The 20,000-nt window shown below is 47.8% G+C and overlaps 3 protein-coding genes across 3 annotated transcripts in view; all 3 read right to left on the reverse strand.

Moving 5' to 3' along the window:
• Positions 1 to 1,426: 1,426 nt before the first annotated feature.
• Positions 1,427 to 5,881, reverse strand: LOC128379785 (molybdopterin synthase catalytic subunit). Its single transcript, XM_053339421.1, has 3 exons — positions 5,764 to 5,881; positions 5,231 to 5,511; positions 1,427 to 1,587 (listed from the first exon to the last, which is right to left on the reverse strand). The coding sequence occupies exons 1-3, from the start codon at positions 5,879 to 5,881 to the stop codon at positions 1,480 to 1,482; spliced, it is 507 nt and encodes a 168-aa protein (XP_053195396.1). The 3' UTR covers positions 1,427 to 1,479.
• A 1,631-nt stretch (positions 5,882 to 7,512) lies between these two features.
• LOC128379786 (molybdopterin synthase sulfur carrier subunit) lies at positions 7,513 to 9,489 on the reverse strand. The gene is made up of 3 exons (XM_053339422.1): positions 9,399 to 9,489; positions 7,877 to 8,001; positions 7,513 to 7,649 (listed from the first exon to the last, which is right to left on the reverse strand). The coding sequence occupies exons 1-3, from the start codon at positions 9,408 to 9,410 to the stop codon at positions 7,523 to 7,525; spliced, it is 264 nt and encodes an 87-aa protein (XP_053195397.1). The 5' UTR covers positions 9,411 to 9,489; the 3' UTR covers positions 7,513 to 7,522.
• Positions 9,490 to 10,719: 1,230 nt separating this feature from the next.
• man2a1 (mannosidase, alpha, class 2A, member 1) overlaps positions 10,720 to 20,000 on the reverse strand; it is a 13,855-nt gene continuing 4,574 nt past the window's right edge. The window contains exons 8-24 of the mRNA XM_053339417.1: positions 19,877 to 20,000; positions 19,593 to 19,779; positions 19,331 to 19,508; positions 18,972 to 19,162; positions 18,628 to 18,825; positions 17,713 to 17,827; positions 17,486 to 17,553; positions 16,857 to 17,025; positions 16,263 to 16,496; positions 15,641 to 15,766; positions 15,302 to 15,416; positions 15,089 to 15,222; positions 13,331 to 13,472; positions 12,996 to 13,126; positions 12,684 to 12,878; positions 12,266 to 12,376; positions 10,720 to 12,045 (exon numbers count right to left, since the gene is read on the reverse strand). The exon at positions 19,877 to 20,000 is cut by the window's right edge and continues 50 nt beyond it. Coding sequence (XP_053195392.1) covers positions 11,881 to 12,045; positions 12,266 to 12,376; positions 12,684 to 12,878; positions 12,996 to 13,126; positions 13,331 to 13,472; positions 15,089 to 15,222; positions 15,302 to 15,416; positions 15,641 to 15,766; positions 16,263 to 16,496; positions 16,857 to 17,025; positions 17,486 to 17,553; positions 17,713 to 17,827; positions 18,628 to 18,825; positions 18,972 to 19,162; positions 19,331 to 19,508; positions 19,593 to 19,779; positions 19,877 to 20,000 — 2,583 coding nt within the window. The 3' untranslated portion in view covers positions 10,720 to 11,880. The remainder of the gene's footprint in view (positions 12,046 to 12,265; positions 12,377 to 12,683; positions 12,879 to 12,995; positions 13,127 to 13,330; positions 13,473 to 15,088; positions 15,223 to 15,301; positions 15,417 to 15,640; positions 15,767 to 16,262; positions 16,497 to 16,856; positions 17,026 to 17,485; positions 17,554 to 17,712; positions 17,828 to 18,627; positions 18,826 to 18,971; positions 19,163 to 19,330; positions 19,509 to 19,592; positions 19,780 to 19,876) is intronic.

The following is a 20,000-nucleotide window of genomic DNA, read 5'->3' on the forward strand; positions in this document are numbered from 1 at the left end:
TGGTACCTGCTGCTCCTCCATCAGGGATAGTACCTGGTACCTGCTCCTCCATCAGGGATAGTACCTGGTACCTGCTCCTCCATCAGGGTTAGTACCTGGTACCTGCTGCTCCTCCATCAGGGATAGTACCTGGTACCTGCTCCTCCATCAGGGTTAGTACCTGGTACCTGCTGCTCCATCAGGGATAGTACCTGGTACCTGCTGCTCCATCAGGGATAGTACCTGGTACCTGCTGCTCCATCAGGGTTAGTACCTGGTACCTGCTGCTCCATCAGGGATAGTACCTGCTGCTCCATCAGGGATAGTACCTGGTACCTGCTGCTCCATCAGGGATAGTACCTGGTACCTGCTGCTCCATCAGGGATAGTACCTGGTACCTGCTGCTCCTCCATCAGGGATAGTACCTGGTACCTGCTGCTCCTCCATCAGGGATAGTATCTGGTACCTGCTGCTCCATCAGGGATAGTACCTGGTACCTGCTGCTCCATCAGGGATAGTACCTGGTACCTGCTGCTCCATCAGGGTTAGTACCTGGTACCTGCTGCTCCTCCATCAGGGATAGTACCTGGTACCTGCTGCTCCATCAGGGATAGTACCTGGTACCTGCTGCTCCATCAGGGTTAGTACCTGGTACCTGCTGCTCCATCAGGGATAGTACCTGCTGCTCCATCAGGGATAGTACCTGGTACCTGCTGCTCCATCAGGGATAGTACCTGGTACCTGCTGCTCCATCAGGGATAGTACCTGGTACCTGCTGCTCCTCCATCAGGGATAGTACCTGGTACCTGCTGCTCCTCCATCAGGGATAGTATCTGGTACCTGCTGCTCCATCAGGGATAGTACCTGCTGCTTCATCAGGGATAGTACCTGGTACCATCCTATACCATCTCACTCCCTCCCTCACTCACTCACTCACTCCCTCACTCACTCCCTCACACACTCACACACTCAGGTGTGTGTGTGTGTGTGTGTGTGTGTGTGTGTGTGTGTGTGTGTGTGTGTGTGTGTGTATGTGTGTGTGTGATTGTGTGTGATTGTGTATGTGTGTGTATGTGTGTGTGTGTGTGTGTGTGTGTGTGTGTGTGTGTGTGTGTGTGTGTGTGTGTGTGTGTGTGTGATTGTGTGTGATTGTGTATGTGTGTGAGTGTGAGTGTGTGTGTGTGTGTGTGTGTGTGTGTGTGTGTGTGTGTGTGTGTGTGTGTATGTGTGTGTGTGTGTGTGTGTGTGTGTGTGTGTGTGTGTATGTGTGTGTAGGTGTGTGTGTGTGTATGTGTGTGTGTGTGTGTGTGTGTGTGTGTGTGTGTGTGTGTGTGTGTGTGTGTGTGTGTGTGTGTGTGTGTGTGGTCTTTCACTAACTAATATTTTACATGAAGTGAACTTTAATGAGACAGAGAGCAGCTGACTCACAGTTTTATTAATAACCTTCAGTTTATTTCCACCAACATGTCAGACTCACATTCATTGATCATTGATTATTGCTTATTGATTGGAAGGGGGGCGGGGGGGGGGGGGGGGGTCTCCTCGGGCAGCGGTCCAGGGACACTCAGCATTCTCCTTCCAGCTCTCCTCCTGCGTGTCGTAAACTTCCTGCCAATCACAGCACGCCTTCTGTTAGCTTTTATTTTTTCAGGTTTTTAAAAAAAATGTTAGTTTAGTGAGTTTAACCTCTACCATCCTACACCATCCTATACCATCCTCTACCATCCTACACCATCCTATACCATCCTCTACCATCCTACACCATCCTCTACCATCCTCTACCATCCTCTACCATCCTACACCATCCTCTACCATCCTACACCATCCTACACCATCCTATACCATCCTACACCATCCTCTACCATCCTACACCATCCTACACCATCCTATACCATCCTCTACCATCCTACACCATCCTATACCATCCTCTACCATCCTACACCATCCTATACCATCCTCTACCATCCTATACCATCCTACACCATCCTCTACCATCCTACACCATCCTCTACCATCCTACACCATCCTATACCATCCTACACCATCCTATACCATCCTACACCATCCTATACCATCCTCTACCATCCTACACCATCCTATACCATCCTCTACCATCCTATACCATCCTACACCATCCTCTACCATCCTACACCATCCTATACCATCCTACACCATCCTATACCATCCTATACCATCCTCTACCATCCTATACCATCCTCTACCATCCTACACCATCCTCTACCATCCTACACCATCCTATACCATCCTACACCATCCTATACCATCCTATACCATCCTCTACCATCCTATACCATCCTCTACCATCCTACACCATCCTCTACCATCCTATACCATCCTCTACCATCCTCTACCATCCTATACCATCCTCTACCATCCTACACCATCCTCTACCATCCTATACCATCCTACACCATCCTCTACATCCTAGACATCTTATACCATCCTATACCATACTACACCATCCTCTACCATCCTATACCATCCTACACCATCCTCTACCATCCTCTACCATCCTCTACCATCCTATACCATCCTACACCATCCTATACCATCCTCTACCATCCTATACCATCCTCTACCATCCTATACCATCCTATACCATCCTATACCATCCTATACCATCCTCTACCATCCTATACCATCCTATACCATCCTATACCATCCTCTACCATCCTATACCATCCTATACCATCCTCTACCATCCTATACCATCCTATACCATCCTATACCATCCTCTACCATCCTCTACCATCCTATACCATCCTATACCATCCTACACCATCCTACACCATCCTATACCATCCTATACCATCTTATACCATCCTCTACCATCCTATACCATCCTATACCATCCTACACCATCCTACACCATCCTATACCATCCTACACAATCCTCTACCATCCTATACCATCCTCTACCATCCTATACCATCCTATACCATCCTATACCATCCTACACCATCCTATACCACCCTATACCATCCTACACCATCCTCTACCATCCTACACCATCCTACACCATCCTATACCACCCTATACCATCCTACACCATCCTCTACCATCCTACACCATCCTACACCATCCTCTACCATCCTCTACCATCCTACACCATCCTATACCATCCTATACCATCCTCTACCATCCTACACCATCCTATACCATCCTATACCATCCTCTACCATCCTATACCATCCTCTACCATCCTATACATCCTTCACCATCCTATACCATCCTATACCATCTTATACCATCCTCTACCATCCTATACCATCCTATACCATCCTACACCATCCTACACCATCCTATACCATCCTACACAATCCTCTACCATCCTATACCATCCTATACCATCCTATACCATCCTACACCATCCTATACCACCCTATACCATCCTACACCATCCTCTACCATCCTACACCATCCTACACCATCCTATACCACCCTATACCATCCTACACCATCCTCTACCATCCTACACCATCCTACACCATCCTCTACCATCCTCTACCATCCTACACCATCCTATACCATCCTACACCATCCTACACCATCCTACACCATCCTATACCATCCTACACCATCCTCTACCATCCTATACCATCCTATACCATCCAACACCATCCTCTACCATCCTCTACCATCCTACACCATCCTCTACCATCCAACACCATCCTATACCATCCTATACCATCCTACACCATCCTCTACCATCCTACACCATCCTATACCATCCAACACCATCCTCTACCATCCTCTACCATCCTACACCATCCTCTACCATCCTACACCATCCTACACCATCCTATACCATCCTATACCATCCTACACCCTCCTCTACCATCCTCTACCATCTTCTACTGTCCTCTACCGTCCAACACCATCCTATACCATCCAACACCATCCTACACCATCCTCTACCATCCTCTACCATCCTACACCATCCTCTACCATCCTCTACCATCCTCTACCATCCTCCACCATCCTCTACCATCCTACACCATTCTCCACCATCCTCTACCATCCTCCACCATCCTCTACCATCCTATACCATCCTCTACCATCCTACACCATCCTATACCATCCTCTACCATCCTCTACCATCCTACACCATCCTATACCATCCTCTACCATCCTCTACCATCCTCTACCATCCTATACCATCCTCCACCATCCTCCACCATCCTATACCATCCTATACCATCCTATACCATCCTCTACCATCCTATACCATCCTATACCATCCTCCACCATCCTCCACCATCCTATACCATCCTATACCATCCTATACCATCCTCCACCATCCTCCACCATCCTATATCATCCTACACCATCCTCTACCATCCTCTACCATCCTCTACCATCCTATACCATCCTACACCATCCTATACCATCCTCTACCATCCTCTACCATCCTACACCATCCTATACCATCCTCTACCATCCTCTACCATCCTCTACCATCCTATACCATCCTCCACCATCCTCCACCATCCTATACCATCCTATACCATCCTATACCATCCTCTACCATCCTATACCATCCTATACCATCCTCCACCATCCTCCACCATCCTATACCATCCTATACCATCCTATACCATCCTCCACCATCCTCCACCATCCTATATCATCCTACACCATCCTCTACCATCCTCTACCATCCTCTACCATCCTATACCATCCTCTACCATCCTATACCATCCTATACCATCCTCTACCATCCTATACCATCCTACACCATCCTATACCATCCTACACCATCCTATACCATCTTCTACCATCCTATACCATCCTACACCATCCTATACCATCCTCTACCATCCTCTACCATCCTATACCATCCTATACCATCCTCTACCATCCTATACCATCCTATACCATCCTACACCATCCTACATCATCCTCTACCATCCTACACCATCCTATACCATCCTATACCATCCTATACCATCCTCTACCATCCTATACCATCCTCTACCATCCTATACCATCCTTTACCATCCTATACCATCCTACACCATCCTACACCATCCTATACCATCCTACACCATCCTCTACCATCCTACACCATCCTCTACCATCCTATACCATCCTCTACCATCCTCTACCATCCTCTACCATCCTACACCATCCTACACCATCCTACACCGTCCTATACCATCCTATACCACCCTCTGTTTCCTGTCAGCTGTTTCCTGTCAGCTGTTTCCTGTCAGCTGACTCCGCCCACCTTCTTCCAGATGGGGACGCTGGCTTTCAGCTGGCTGATGCAGTGCTGGATCGCCTGCTGGCCGTCCTGGCGATGAGGAGATGAGATCGCCATGGCAACGCTGGCCTCCCCCACCTTCACCCACCCGAGGCGGTGATGGACGCAGATGTGCGTCACGGTTGGCCAGCGTGCTCTGATGTCATCACACAGCTTCCTGAACTCGGATTGGGCCATTAGCTCGTACGCCTCGTACTCTAAACCAATCACCTTCCTGCCGTCACACTCGTCCTCACGGGTCGTACCTGCACACACACACACACACACACACACACACACACACACACACACACACACACACACACACACACACACACACACACAGATATTGGATATTAAATCATTTATGTGATGAAACTGAATCTCATGTTCAGGACTTTATTTTTAAAGAAGAGAAGAAGAGAAGAAGAAGAGAAGAAGAGAAGAAGAAGAGAAGAAGATAAGAAGATAAGAAGATAAGAAGAGAAGAAGAGAAGAAGAGAAGAGGAGATCCGAACCTATAAAAACTGAAACGGCTCCACAGGAAGCGCTGCTGACGGCATCCACCACTTCCTGTACAGACAGCCAATCACGGGTCAGCTTGAAGACATTTCTCGGCTCCTCCGACAACGCCATCTCTGAAACATCACAGACCTGATCAGTGACCAGTAACCAGTAACCAGTAACCAGGGACTTATTGAGCCAGTACCCAGTAACCAGTGACCAGTAACCAGTAACCAGTAACCAGTAACCAGTACCCAGTGACCAGTACCCAGTGACCAGTAACCAGTAACCAGTAACCAGGGACTTATTGAGCCAGTACCCAGTAACCAGTAACCAGTAACCAGTAACCAGTACCCAGTAACCAGTACCCAGTGACCAGTACCCAGTGACCAGTAACCAGTAACCAGTAACCAGTAACCAGGGACTTATTGAGCCAGTAACCAGTAACCAGTAACCAGGGACTTATTGAGCCAGTAACCAGTAACCAGTAACCAGTAACCAGTACCCAGTGACCAGTAACCAGTAACCAGTGACCAGTAACCAGTACCCAGTGACCAGTAACCAGTAACCAGTGACCAGTAACCAGTAACCAGTAACCAGTGACCAGTAACCAGTAACCAGTAACCAGTACCCAGTGACCAGTAACCAGTAACCAGTGACCAGTAACCAGTAACCAGTAACCAGTAACCAGTACCCAGTACCCAGTAACCAGTACCCAGTAACCAGTAACCACTAACCAGTAACCAGTAACCAGTAACCAGTAACCAGTAACCAGTACCCAGTAACCAGTAACCAGTACCCAGTGACCAGTAACCAGTAACCAGTACCCAGTAACCAGTACCCAGTAACCAGTAACCAGTAACCAGTACCCAGTAACCAGTAACCAGTGACCAGTGACCAGTAACCAGTACCCAGTGACCAGTAACCAGTACCCAGTAACCAGTAACCAGTACCCAGTGACCAGTGACCAGTGACCAGTAACCAGTACCCAGTGACCAGTGACCAGTAACCAGTACCCAGTAACCAGTAACCAGTACCCAGTGACCAGTAACCAGTAACCAGTAACCAGTAACCAGTAACCAGTACCCAGTGACCAGTGACCAGTACCCAGTGACCAGTAACCAGTACCCAGTGACCAGTAACCAGTAACCAGTAACCAGTAACCAGTAACCAGTACCCAGTAACCAGTACCCAGTGACCAGTAACCAGTAACCAGTAACCAGTACCCAGTGACCAGTAACCAGTAACCAGTGACCAGTGACCAGTAACCAGTAACCAGTAACCAGTAACCAGTAACCAGTACCCAGTAACCAGTAACCAGTACCCAGTAACCAGTAACCAGTACCCAGTGACCAGTAACCAGTAACCAGTAACCAGTAACCAGTACCCAGTGACCAGTAACCAGTAACCAGTGACCAGTGACCAGTAACCAGTAACCAGTAACCAGTACCCAGTAACCAGTACCCAGTGACCAGTGACCAGTAACCAGTAACCAGTAACCAGTACCCAGTGACCAGTAACCAGTAACCAGTAACCAGTGACCAGTAACCAGTAACCAGTAACCAGTAACCAGTAATCAATAACCAGTAACCAGTAACCAGTGACCAGTAATCAATAACCAGTAACCAGTAACCAGTAACCAGTAACCAGTACCCAGTGACCAGTAACCAGTAACCAGTAACCAGTAACCAGTAACCAGTAACCAGTAACCAGTAACCAGTACCCAGTACCCAGTGACCAGTAACCAGTACCCAGTAACCTACCATCATGTGTTTATCCTCCGCTGAGCGGCGGCACCACGGCGACCTCGTCTCCGTCTCCCAGGGTAACCAGCTGGTCGCCGATGGCAACGTACTGCTGACGCACCGCCAACACCACCTGATCCTGCAGGAGGCGGAGTCTAGACACACACACACACACACACACACACACACAGATATACACACACACACACACACACACACACACACACACACACACACACACACACACACACACACACACACACACACATACACACACACAGTGTTTATATTTAAACTAGTTATTGTACAGAGGAGTAGTGATGATGTCATCGCCACAGACAGAGGAGTAGTGATGATGTCATCGCAGTGATGTCATCGGTACCTCGGGTGTCGCTGTAGCAACAGTGTCCAAAGTTCCAGGCTGCTGATTGGTGTCGGCACGGCAACAAGCTCCTCCTCCTTCACTCCCGTCAGCTCTGCGCTTTTAGCGAAGTACAAAACGGTCACCTAGCAACAGATTATTGATTACTGATCAGTCACCTAGCAACAGATTATTGATTACTGATCAGTCAACTAGCAACAGTCACCTAGCAACAGTCACCTAGCAACAGTCACCTAGCAACAGTCACCTAGCAACAGTCACCTAGCAACAGATTATCGATTACTGATCAGTCACCTAGCAACAGTCACCTAGCAACAGATTATCGATTACTGATCAGTCGCCTAGCAACAGATTATTGATTACTGATCAGTCGCCTAGCAACAGATTATCGATTACTGATCAGTCGCCTAGCAACAGATTATTGATTACTGATCAGTCGCCTAGCAACAGATTATTGATTACTGATCAGTCGCCTAGCAACAGTCGCCTAGCAACAGATTATTGATTACTGATGGTTTGCTGCTTTTTTAACTCATATGAAAATAAATATAATATTTTAATATTTCGGATTGTTAAAATAATTTCTTTCTATTAAATAATCAATACACTAATCAATACTCACATTAATTAACTTATTTTAAAGTTTCTGATTTTCAGGTTTAAACGTCTCAGCTGATCTATGATGTCATCGACCTGTCAATCACTGATCAGGTGACACGTGATCAGTTTATAATGATGTCTAACTATCAGCTGCACATTTCATTTAATAAGTAATCAATGAACAGTGTCGGTGGAGTTTTAACAGCTGACACCCCCCCACCTCCCCCCACGTGCTTCTCACGAGGCACTGACGTCAGAGGGCAACCACCCGCAGGTCAGCCGTGACGTCACGATATCAGCTCGTGCAGATCTCCGTCCCGAAATCTGCCAGTTTTAACTTTTTCACGTCGTTACGTCTCAAAATGACTTCAGACAACAAGTTACCTGCTTCACCTGATCACACACACACAGGTGATCAATACGGCCTCGAGATCACTGATAACTGATCAATACTCATCAATAACTGGTCAGTAAGCCCGCAGACACGCAGACTGTCACATGTTTGAAGCAAAGCGAGTCTGGCGGCAGATATCAGCCACTATAACTCAGTATAATAATACATACTGTCATATAGTGCGCCTTATATTATATTATATAATAATAATAATAAACTTCATTACAGACACAGGTCCATATAACACAACAGTAAACATAGTATAACAACAGATTCAATAAGAATAAAAAATATTATAAGATATACAAATATACAAGCCTCAGCCTCGAGATGACCGCATCATGTGGATACCATATAATATAATACTATATATTATATTATAATATATTATATATATACTATATAATATGATATGATAGTCCCCAATGTTTGTATTAAAATGTTTTACTATATAACTATATATACTATATAACTGTATTAGTAGAGGTTAGGGTCATTATATTATATTACAGTCTCAGTTTAACTCACGTGTGTCGTCATCAATAGTTTTGCAGGTTTTTAACTTTGTGTAGAAATGTTTCTCATGCTTCTTCCAGCGGTGATCAGCTGACTGTCACTTCCGGCTGCGCTGCGATTGGCTCCCTGTTCTTCTTCTTCTGTGTCAGACTGGAGCAGCTCGTTACCGCCACCCCGCGGCCAGTAAGAGTACTGCAGCACAGTGTTCTAGTAGGTTCATAAGGTTCTATGAGCTGGGAGCACAGTGTTCTAGTAGGTTCATAAGGTTCTATGAGCTGGGAGCACAGTGTTCTAGTAGGTTCATAAGGTTCTATGAGCTGGGAGCACAGTGTTCTAGTAGGTTCATAAGGTTCTATGAGCTGGGAGCACAGTGTTCTAGTAGGTTCATAAGGTTCTATGAGCTGGGAGCACAGTGTTCTAGTAGGTTCATAAGGTTCTATGAGCTGGGAGCACAGTGTTCTAGTAGGTTCATAAGGTTCTATGAGCTGGGAGCGCAGTGTTCTAGTAGGGTCATAAGGTTCTATGAGCTGGGAGCGCAGTGTTCTAGTAGGTTCATAATGTTCTATGAGCTGGGAGCACAGTGTTCTAGTAGGTTCCTAAGGTTCTATGAGCTGGGAGTGCAGTGTTCTAGTAGGTTCATAAGGTTCTATGAGCTGGGAGCGCAGTGTTCTAGTAGGTTCCTAAGGTTCTATGAGCTGGGAGCGCAGTGTTCTAGTAGGTTCATAAGGTTCTATGAGCTGGGAGCACAGTGTTCTAGTAGGTTCATAAGGTTCTATGAGCTGGGAGCGCAGTGTTCTAGTAGGTTCATAAGGTTCTATGAGCTGGGAGCGCAGTATTCTAGTAGGTTCATAAGGTTCTATGAGCTGGGAGCACAGTGTTCTAGTAGGTTCATAAGGTTCTATGAGCTGGGAGCGCAGTGTTCTAGTAGGTTCATAAGGTTCTATGAGCTGGGAGCACAGTGTTCTAGTAGGTTCATAAGGTTCTATGAGCTGGGAGCACAGTGTTCTAGTAGGTTCATAAGGTTCTATGAGCTGGGAGCACAGTGTTCTAGTAGGTTCATGAGGTTCTATGAGTTCTTTCAGAGGGTTCGGGTATGATGGAACTTTTTATGTTCTACTGCTGCTACAAACTGTGAACACAGATTATAATTAATAATGATGTAATGATGATGTAATGATGTAATGATGATGTAATGATGTAATGATGATGTCATGATGTAATGATGATGTAATAATGATGTAATGATGTAATGATGATGTCATGATGATGTCATGATGATGTCATGATGATGTCATGATGTCATGATGTCGCAGCTTAAAGAATAAAGTCAAAGTTCACAAAGAGGAAAATTATTCATTTATTTTTGAAACTTCCACCAACAGAAACAATTCATTTTAAAAATCATGTTTTAAATAATTCATAAACTTTTCAGTAAAATAGAAAATATAAAGAATTTCTAAAATTAAAAAAATACCCAGAAGATTTTAAAGTTCCTCAAAAAGTCCCAAAAAACCTTTCACAGCAACGATATGTGCATTTTACAATCATCCACCAATCAGCTGATCATCCACCAATCAGCTGATCATCCACCAATCAGCTGATCATCCACCAATCAGCTGATCATCCACCAATCAGCTGATCATCCACCAATCAGCTGATCGATCATCCACCAATCAGCTGATCAATCATCCACCAATCAGCTGATCCATCATCCGCCAATCAGCTGATCGATCATCCACCAATCAGCTGATCGATCGTCCGCCAATCAGCTGATCGATCGTCCGCCAATCAGCTGATCGATCGTCCGCCAATCAGCTGATCATCCACCAATCAGCTGATCGATCACACTGGTCCCACATTTACAATTACATTAAATCAACAGCAGTAACAGGATTACACCAACTGATTGTCACCATGGAAACACACACACAGACACACACAGACACACACAGACACACACAGACACACACATACACACACATACACACACACACACATACACACACACACACACACACACTCTGAGCGTTTGGCCCCTCCGTGTTGCCGTAGTTGTGCGAGTTCAGTTTCAGTGTTTTTTTCTTTCTTTGACCTTTGACCCCTGGCTCGAGCTCCTCCCATTGGGTCAGTGTTTTGACCTTTGACCTTGTTGTGTTTAGTGGTTTAAAGCGTCTCCATGGCGACGGCTTCTTTTCTTTTTTACTTCATTTTAATTTAAATCTTCTGTTTCTCCTCCTGTCAGCAGCAGAACACCTGAAACTCTCCTCCTCCTCCTCTTCCTCCTCCTCCTCTTCCTCCTCTTCCTCCTCCTCCTCTTCCTCTTCCTCTTCCTCCTCCTACTCCTCCTCCTCCTCCTCTCCCTCCTCCCCCTCCTCCTACTCCTCCTCCTCTTCCTCCTCCTCCTCCTCCTCCTCCTCCTCCTCCTACTCCTCCTCCTCCTCCTCTCCCTCCTCCTCCTCTCCCTCCTCCTCCTCCTCCTCCTCCTCCTCCTCCTTTAGTCTATCTCCACGCGGAAGGCGCTGATTTCCATTGGTCGAAGGCGTGTGATGCGTGGCGGCTGCTGTTGCCGGGCAGATTCCGGCTCATCGTCGGTCAGAGTGAGACCGGAGCGTCGCACCGAGCGCAGCGGCAGAGGAGAGAGGAGGTCATCCAGGTTCACCTGGAGGGGGGGGGGGCAAGGAGGGGAGGGGGGGGAGGGGGAGGGGGGGCAAGGAGGGGGGGGGAGGGAGGGGGAGGCGGTTAAGGGGGAGGGGGGGGGAGGGGGGGGGAGGGGGGGGGTTAAAAACATAATAATAATAAGTAATGACTGATCAGTTATTGATGAGGGACAAACACATGCATCTGCTTCATGTTATTGATGAGTGTGCATGTGACTCCACCTCCTCGTGCGCGCTCCACGTGCACTGCGGCGGCGGCTCAGGGGCGGAGCTACAGTCAAAGCCCTTCCTGTGGAGGAGGAGAGCCACTTCCTGTCCTGGACTGTCTGCTTCCTGTTTAACACAAACAAACATCAGAAAACAGCAGCTGTGATGTCATGTGATGTCATGTGATGTAGAGTGATGTCATGTGATGTCATGTGATGTAGAGTGATGTCATGTGATGTAGAGTGATGTCATGTGATGTCATGTGATGTAGAGTGATGTCATGTGATGTAGAGTGATGTCATGTGATGTAGAGTGATGTCATGTGATGTAGAGTGATGTCATGTGATGTAGAGTGATGTAGAGTGATGTCATGTGATGTCATGTGATGTCATGTGATGTCATGTGATGTCATGTGATGTCATGTGATGCGTACCTTGGGGTCTTCCAGCGTCCTCAGGTTCAGCAGGTGAACGTCACACGGCAGCGAGGAGCGGAGCGGCCTGAAGGGGCGGAGCTTTGGCAGCTGGCTGTTGCCAGGGGCAACCATGGTGATTGGCGGGTGGCTGAGGGAGAGTGAGCTCAGGTGGGCGAGCAGGGACAGGTGTTCAACTGAGGCTCCGCCCACTACCTGTTAGAAACCCCCCCACAAAAACATTAAAAACAGCCGAACCTTATTCACAGTAATATAATACATTTATTAATGTAATATAATCCTCTGCCCCCCCCTCACCCCGCCCCCCCTCACCTGGCCCCCCCTCCGCTCCTCCAGCAGCAGGTGGTACAGCGAGGCGGTCAGCTTGTTGTCGGTGACGCCTTGGCCGAGGCCGCGGTTATCGTCCTGCTGCAGCCGGCGGTCCAGCACCACCTCCAGCTGACCTGCAGGGGGCAGCATCACAGTCAGACTGATGGAGGATCAATGAGTGCAGGTCGGGTGTGTGAAGGGACTCACCTGGCTGCAGGTGAGGTGTGTGAAGGGACTCACCTGGCTGCAGGTGAGGTGTGTGACGGGACTCACCTGGTGCAGGTGAGGTGTGTGAAGGGACTCACCTGGCTGCAGGTGAGGTGTGTGACGGGACTCACCTGGCTGCAGCGCCGCCACGCCCTGACTCTGAGCCGACAGCAGCGACAGACGCGACGCTGCGTCCTGCAGGAACGCCGCCGAGCTCATCGGGTAGAAGTTGGCCTGCAGGGGAAGCTTCTCCAGAGTCCTCCGCTGCTGCATCTGGATCAGTAAGGAAACACTGAAGTTATTGTGCTTGGCTCTAAACACCTCAGAAACACATTATCTGATGACATCACTACTCTGGATGGCATTACTCTGGCCTCCAGCTCCACTGTAAGGAACCTAGGAGTTATATTTGATCAGGATCCTTTAACTCCCACATAAACAAATTTCAAGGACTGCCTTCTTTCATCTGCGTAATATTACAAGAATCAGACACTTCCTGTCTCACAATGATGCTGAAACACTAGTCCAGAACCCTAACCCTAGAACCCTAACCTAACATATCCTGTCTCACAATGATGCTGAAACACTAATCCATGCATTAGTTACTTCTAGGCTGGACTACTGTAACCTTTTCTCTCCACTGTCACCAAGTGCTGCTCATGTGGGAATGTTGGGTCTCTTTAAATGAAACCTGAAGAGTTCGGTTTAGACCTGCTCTATGTGGAAAGAGCCTTCACATGACTCTGTTGGGATTTGGTGCTTTATAAATAAAGATTGATTGAATAACCATCAGTAACCACCAGTAACCATTAGTAACCACCAGTAACCATTAGTAACCATTAGTAACCATTAGTAACCATCAGTAACCATCAGTAACCACCAGTAACCATTAGTAACCAATAGTAACCATTAGTAACCAATAGTAACCATCAGTAACCATTAGTAACCATTAGTAACCATCAGTAACCATTAGCAACCATCAGTAAACATCAGTAACCATCAATAACCATCAGTAACCATCAGTAACCATTAGTAACCATCAGTAACCATTAGTAACCATTAGTAACCATTAGTAACCATCAGTAACCATTAGTAACCATTAGTAACCATCAGTAACCATTAGTAACCATCAATAACCATCAATAACCATCGGTAACCATCGGTAACCATCGGTAACCATCGGTAACCATCAGTAACCATCAGTAACCATCAGTAACCATTAGTAACCATTAGTAACCATCAGTAACCATTAGTAACCACCAGTAACCATCAGTAACCATCAGTAACCATCAGTAACCATTAGTAACCATCAGTAACCATCAGTAACCATCAGTAACCATTAGTAACCATTAGTAACCATCAGTAACCATCAGTAACCATTAGTAACCATCAGTAACCATTAGTAACCATTAGTAACCATTAGTAACCATCAGTAACCATTAGTAACCATCAATAACCATCAATAACCATCAGTAACCATCGGTAACCATCAGTAACCATCAGTAACCATCGGTAACCATCGGTAACCATCAGTAACCATCAGTAACCATCAGTAACCATTAGTAACCACCAGTAACCATCAGTAACCATTAGTAACCATCAGTAACCATTAGTAACCATTAGTAACCATTAGTAACCATCAGTAACCATTAGTAACCATCAGTAACCATCAATAACCATCGGTAACCATCGGTAACCATCAGTAACCATCAGTAACCATCAGTAACCATTAGTAACCATCGGTAACCATCGGTAACCATCAGTAACCATTAGTAACCAATCAGTAACCATCAGTAACCATCAGTAACCATCGGTAACCATCGGTAACCAATCAGGTTAATCAGTAACTGCCAGCTGACAGAGCAGCAGCGATGTGATTGGTCAGTAACCTGGAAGCTGTTGAGGTCGGTATAGAAACGGTTGCCGTTGGCGACGTCGCTGACGAGCCGCATCACCAGCTCGCGGTTGACCTCTGACCTGATGTCCACCATGTTGGAAACCTCCACGGACCTCCCAGCATGCCCTGGGGCAGAGACACAGCTGAGCGTCAGTAACCAATGAGAGACGAGCGATGAGTAATTACTGATCATGTGACCCGTTACCGTCCAGGTGGAACAGTCTGAGCGTGTGCGTGAAGTGCCGGAAACAGGAAGTGATGTCAGAGAAGACAGTTCCCCTGGAAACCCGGATGAGGGGGGGCTCAGCGGGGGAGTAGGGCTGCAGGGGAGAAAGAGGGGGGGTTAGGGTCCCGCCTGGTTCACACCAGACCAGATCTGTGGAGCCGTTTACCCCCCACACACACACACACACACACACACACACACACGGGTCCTGGTCCGGGTCTGGGTCTGGGTCTAGGTCTGGTCCGGGTCCGGGTCCGGGTCCGGGTCTAGGTCTGGGTCTGGGTCTGGGTCTGGGTCTGGTCCTGGTCCTGGTCTTACCTGGGCCGGCTCCCCCGGCAGGAACAGGTACGCTCCGCTCTTGTCCCGGTTCGCTCCGGTTCTGGTTCCGTACCACAAGAACTGGACCTGGACCTGCCGGACCAGACCGGACGACAGCCGCAGCTTCTGCAGAGAGACAGGACTAGTTAGTGCTAACCAGGACTAGTTAGTGCTAACCAGGACTAGTTAGTACTAACCAGGACTAGTTAGAGCTAACCAGGACTAGTTAGAGTGCTAACCAGGACTAGCTAGTGCTAACCAGGACTAGTTAGAGCTAACCAGGACTAGTTAGAGCTAACCAGGACTAGTTAGAGTGCTAACCAGGACTAGTTAGAGCTAACCAGGACTAGTTAGTACTAACCAGGACTAGTTAGAGTGCTAACCAGGACTAGTTAGTGCTAACCAGGACTAGTTAGAGTGCTAACCAGGACTAGTTAGAGGACTAACCAGGACTAGTTAGAGGACTAACCAGGACTAGTTAGAGGACTAACCAGGACTAGTTAGTGCTAACCAGGACTAGTTAGAGTACTAGCCAGGACTAGTTAGTGCTAACCAGGACTAGCTAGTGCTAACCAGGACTAGTTACTGATGACTGATTCAGTGAAAGCTCTGATTGGCTGACCTGCAGCAGGCCGGTCTTTGCGGAGCTCCATATTTGGACGTGCTTGTTGCTAAGCGACAGGGGGGCGTCGGCCTCGGCTCCGGTGGGGTGGGACACCTGGAAGTGCTCAGCGTGCACGCTCGCCGGCTCGCCGTGCACGAAGGTGTAGTGAGCACGGTGGGCGGAGCCAGCTGGAGCTTTGGTCACATGATACACGACGAGCGCCAGAGGAGGAAGTTCAGCGACGAATGAGAGCTGCAGAAAAAAACACATACTGAACTCTGATTGGACGGCAACTGAGAAGGGGAGGAGCTAAACTACATAATAATAATAATAAATGCTCCTCCCTCATTACACTGGTTATACTGGTTATACTACATTCAACATCTGTTCTCCACTGACTGCTACTGGGACCCGGTGTCTACCGGCGCCACTGGGACCCGGTACCTAGCGGCGCCACTGGGACCCGGTACCAGCGCCACTGGGACCCGGTACCTAGCGGCGCCACTGGGACCCTGTACCGGCGCCACTGGGACCCGGTGCTGGTGTCCTGTCCGTCTCGCTGGGACCAGGTCTCTCAGAACCAGTGAGCTAAATAACGGATCTCTTTTGCACCTGGAAAGCTTCCGTAGACGCTCTGCTTGGCTCCGCCCACACCGCAGAGATCTGCGCAGCCATTGGCCGACCCGTCTCCGCGTCTACCACTTGAGCATCTGGCGTATCCACGACGACGCTGATGACGGACTCACGAAGCTGCTCAGTCGGGTTGAAGATGATCAACGACCTGCGACGAGAAATCAGTTACTGCACATGCTCAGTGCGTCCGGTTACTGCACATGCTCAGTGCGTCCGGTTACTGCACATGCTCAGTGCGTCAGGTTACTGCACATGCTCAGTGCGTCCGGTTACTGCCGGTTACTGCACATGCTCAGTGCGTCCGGTTACTGCCGGTTACTGCACATGCTCAGTGCGTCCGGTTACTGCACATGCTCAGTGCGTCCGGTTACTGCACATGCTCAGTGCGTCCGGTTACTGCACATGCTCAGTGCGTCCGGTTACTGCACATGCTCAGTGCGTCCGGTTCACTCAGGACTACAAAAACCATCATCACTAATATTCGTCTTGGTTTGTTTCAAAATAAAACAACAAACTCAAAATAATCGAACATTTTCTTTATTTTGAGTTTGTTGTTTTATTTTGAAGAGTTTGTTGTTTTATTTTGAAGGGTGAAGCATCTTCCTCACCGTGGCTCGTTGCTGAGCGTCAGCGGCGTTTTCTGAGGCAGAGCGTCCTGCGCCGCGATGACATCATCCTGGGATTAATACCACAGATTATCACTTCCTGATTATCACTTCCTGATTATCACTTCCTGATTATCACTTCCTGATTATCACTTCCTGATTAGCTACATGTTTGTTACGTAATGAATGATCATAAATATTAATAATGAGGTGATGAGGTCAGAGGTCACCGTTTGCAGGAAGGGCTTTGATTGGTCGTGGTGGTACTGGCTCTTGTCCAATAGGAGCAGCCAGTGGGCGGAGCTCTGCAGCACCTGTCGCAGTTTCAGGATGGAACGAAACAGTCTACAAAATAAAACCATTTATTTTCTCAATTAAACATTTTCACAATAAAATGATTTAACTTTTTTTACACTTCAAATATTTTATTAAGAACATTTTTGCTTTTATCAAAATGTAAAAAAATCAAAACTTTATAAACATCAAACATGACGGACGACGTACACTGTAAAAAAACATCGATATTAAATGGAAGTGATGGGAAGTCGATGCTACATGCTAATGCTAAATGAATGGGAGTGATGGGAAGCTAATGCTAAATGCTGGCGCTAAGCGAGGCGGTACCTGTTTCTGTTGTCGGGGGCGACGGCGTCCTTCAACAGAGAGCATGAAGAATAAATGAGACAGAAAACATGCTAACGCTAAAGACGCAGAATGCTAACTGCTCGTTATCTGCTAACCAGACGAGGGATTAATAAAACTTTATTTAAAAATATTTCAACATGTTTAACAATGAACCATGCTAACATGCTAACACCTGGAAGCTTTAATCGGCTAAAATGCTAACATAGTAGCAGTAGATTCTATTCCCTTTCCTATGCTAACAAGATGCTAACACGCTAACACCAAGTTTTAACCTTTAATTTCATTCTTCCGCTAACTTTCATGAGCTTGTGTAGCTAACAGTGATTTATGCTAGCATTTATCAGCTAATCCTGCTAACATACTAATGCTAAGAGTGTGTAATGATTTTTGTAATCCTTAACCTGCCACATGCTAACGCTAACAGTGGTCAGACAGTTTATAAAAGTTTTCAACCTCTAAAGTAGCTAACATGCTAACAGGCTAGCGTGCTAGCAGGTCACCTGGTTCCGTAGTCGACTACCACGGAGTCGCGGGCCGTGCCGGTGACGGCGTCGTGGTGCTGGAACAGTGCCAGGTTCCGCCTCCCCGCCGTCAGCTGACCGAAGTGTTCACGTGCCGGGAACTCGGCGACCGGGCGACCGTCGCCATGGAAACGACGCATCTCCGCCAGCGTGAGGCTGAAGAGGATTTCTGTCGCTCTGTCGGAGAAAAACATAATTTATTCCAAAATTACAAACAGAAATAAAACGTATATATAAGTATAAAACGTATATATAAGTATATAACGTATATAACGTAATAATATATAACGTATAAAAGAGCTAATCATCAGTAACCAGCTGACCTGAGCGTGGACTCCAGCGTGCGGTCGAGCCGCTTGTAGAACGGTCTGGACGTGAAGTATCCGCTCCAGTAGTGATCGTCTCGGTCTGCGTACGTGAAGAAGTCGCCGCGGACCGTCGGCAGTTTGGTTCCCGACTCGCTGAGTCGCCGCGACAACGCCTCGAAATAATCCGACAGAGTCCCGAACCGAGCCTGGAGCCAACGAACCAATCACCAGTCAGCATTATCAATAATAATAAGGTGTTGCTCCCCCCAGCAGTTGCCCCCCCCCCCCCAGGTGTTGCTCCCCAAGGTGTTACTCCCCAAGGTGTTGCCCCCCCCCCAGCAGTTGCCCCCCCCAGCAGTTGCCCCCCCCCTTACCTGGATCTTCAGCTCCGGGTGTTCCCGGAAGTAGTCGAACAGTTTCTGGTAGTTCTGGAACTGAGCGTCCCATTCGCCGGCCTCGACGAATCGGAAGTCGTCGCCGAGGGGAACGAGGAGCACGTTGGAGCGGAAGAGGCGGGACTTCTGCCGGTACTGGTCCAATAGGAGGTGAGCTCTGAGGGGGCGGGATGAAGAGACAGACAGTGAGGTCAAAGGCCAATCAGTGATTAAATATAGTTTAGCCCCGCCCCCTTGTTACCGCTCTTTGACGTTCTGCTCTGTGATTGGCTGCGGCGGGATCCTCCAGGGGCAGAAGACCCGCCCCCCCGGCAGACGCAGGAAGTCGAACTGACAACAGACTGCCGGGTTCGGACCGCACGTGTGCGGAACGTCGTAGCTGTAGAACGGCATCATGTGACACGTGATGTCACTGCGGGGGGAGGAGTCTGCACAGGAAGTGGGCGGGATTAAAGGAAAGAAGCCGCCAATCAAATTTTACTCGATAATGAAAATAAGAAAAGGTTCTGATTGGTTGAAACTGACCCCAGCTCTGTCGCCATAGAAACTCGAGTGTCTGTTGCTGGGCGAAATGTTTCTTCACAGCGTAGTGAACGCGCTGGATGAGCATGTGACTTAGCCCCGCCCCCTTCAACAGGTACGTCATAGA

Source organism: Scomber japonicus, chromosome 19 (genome assembly GCF_027409825.1).
Source record: "Scomber japonicus isolate fScoJap1 chromosome 19, fScoJap1.pri, whole genome shotgun sequence".
NCBI lineage: Eukaryota > Metazoa > Chordata > Actinopteri > Scombriformes > Scombridae > Scomber > Scomber japonicus.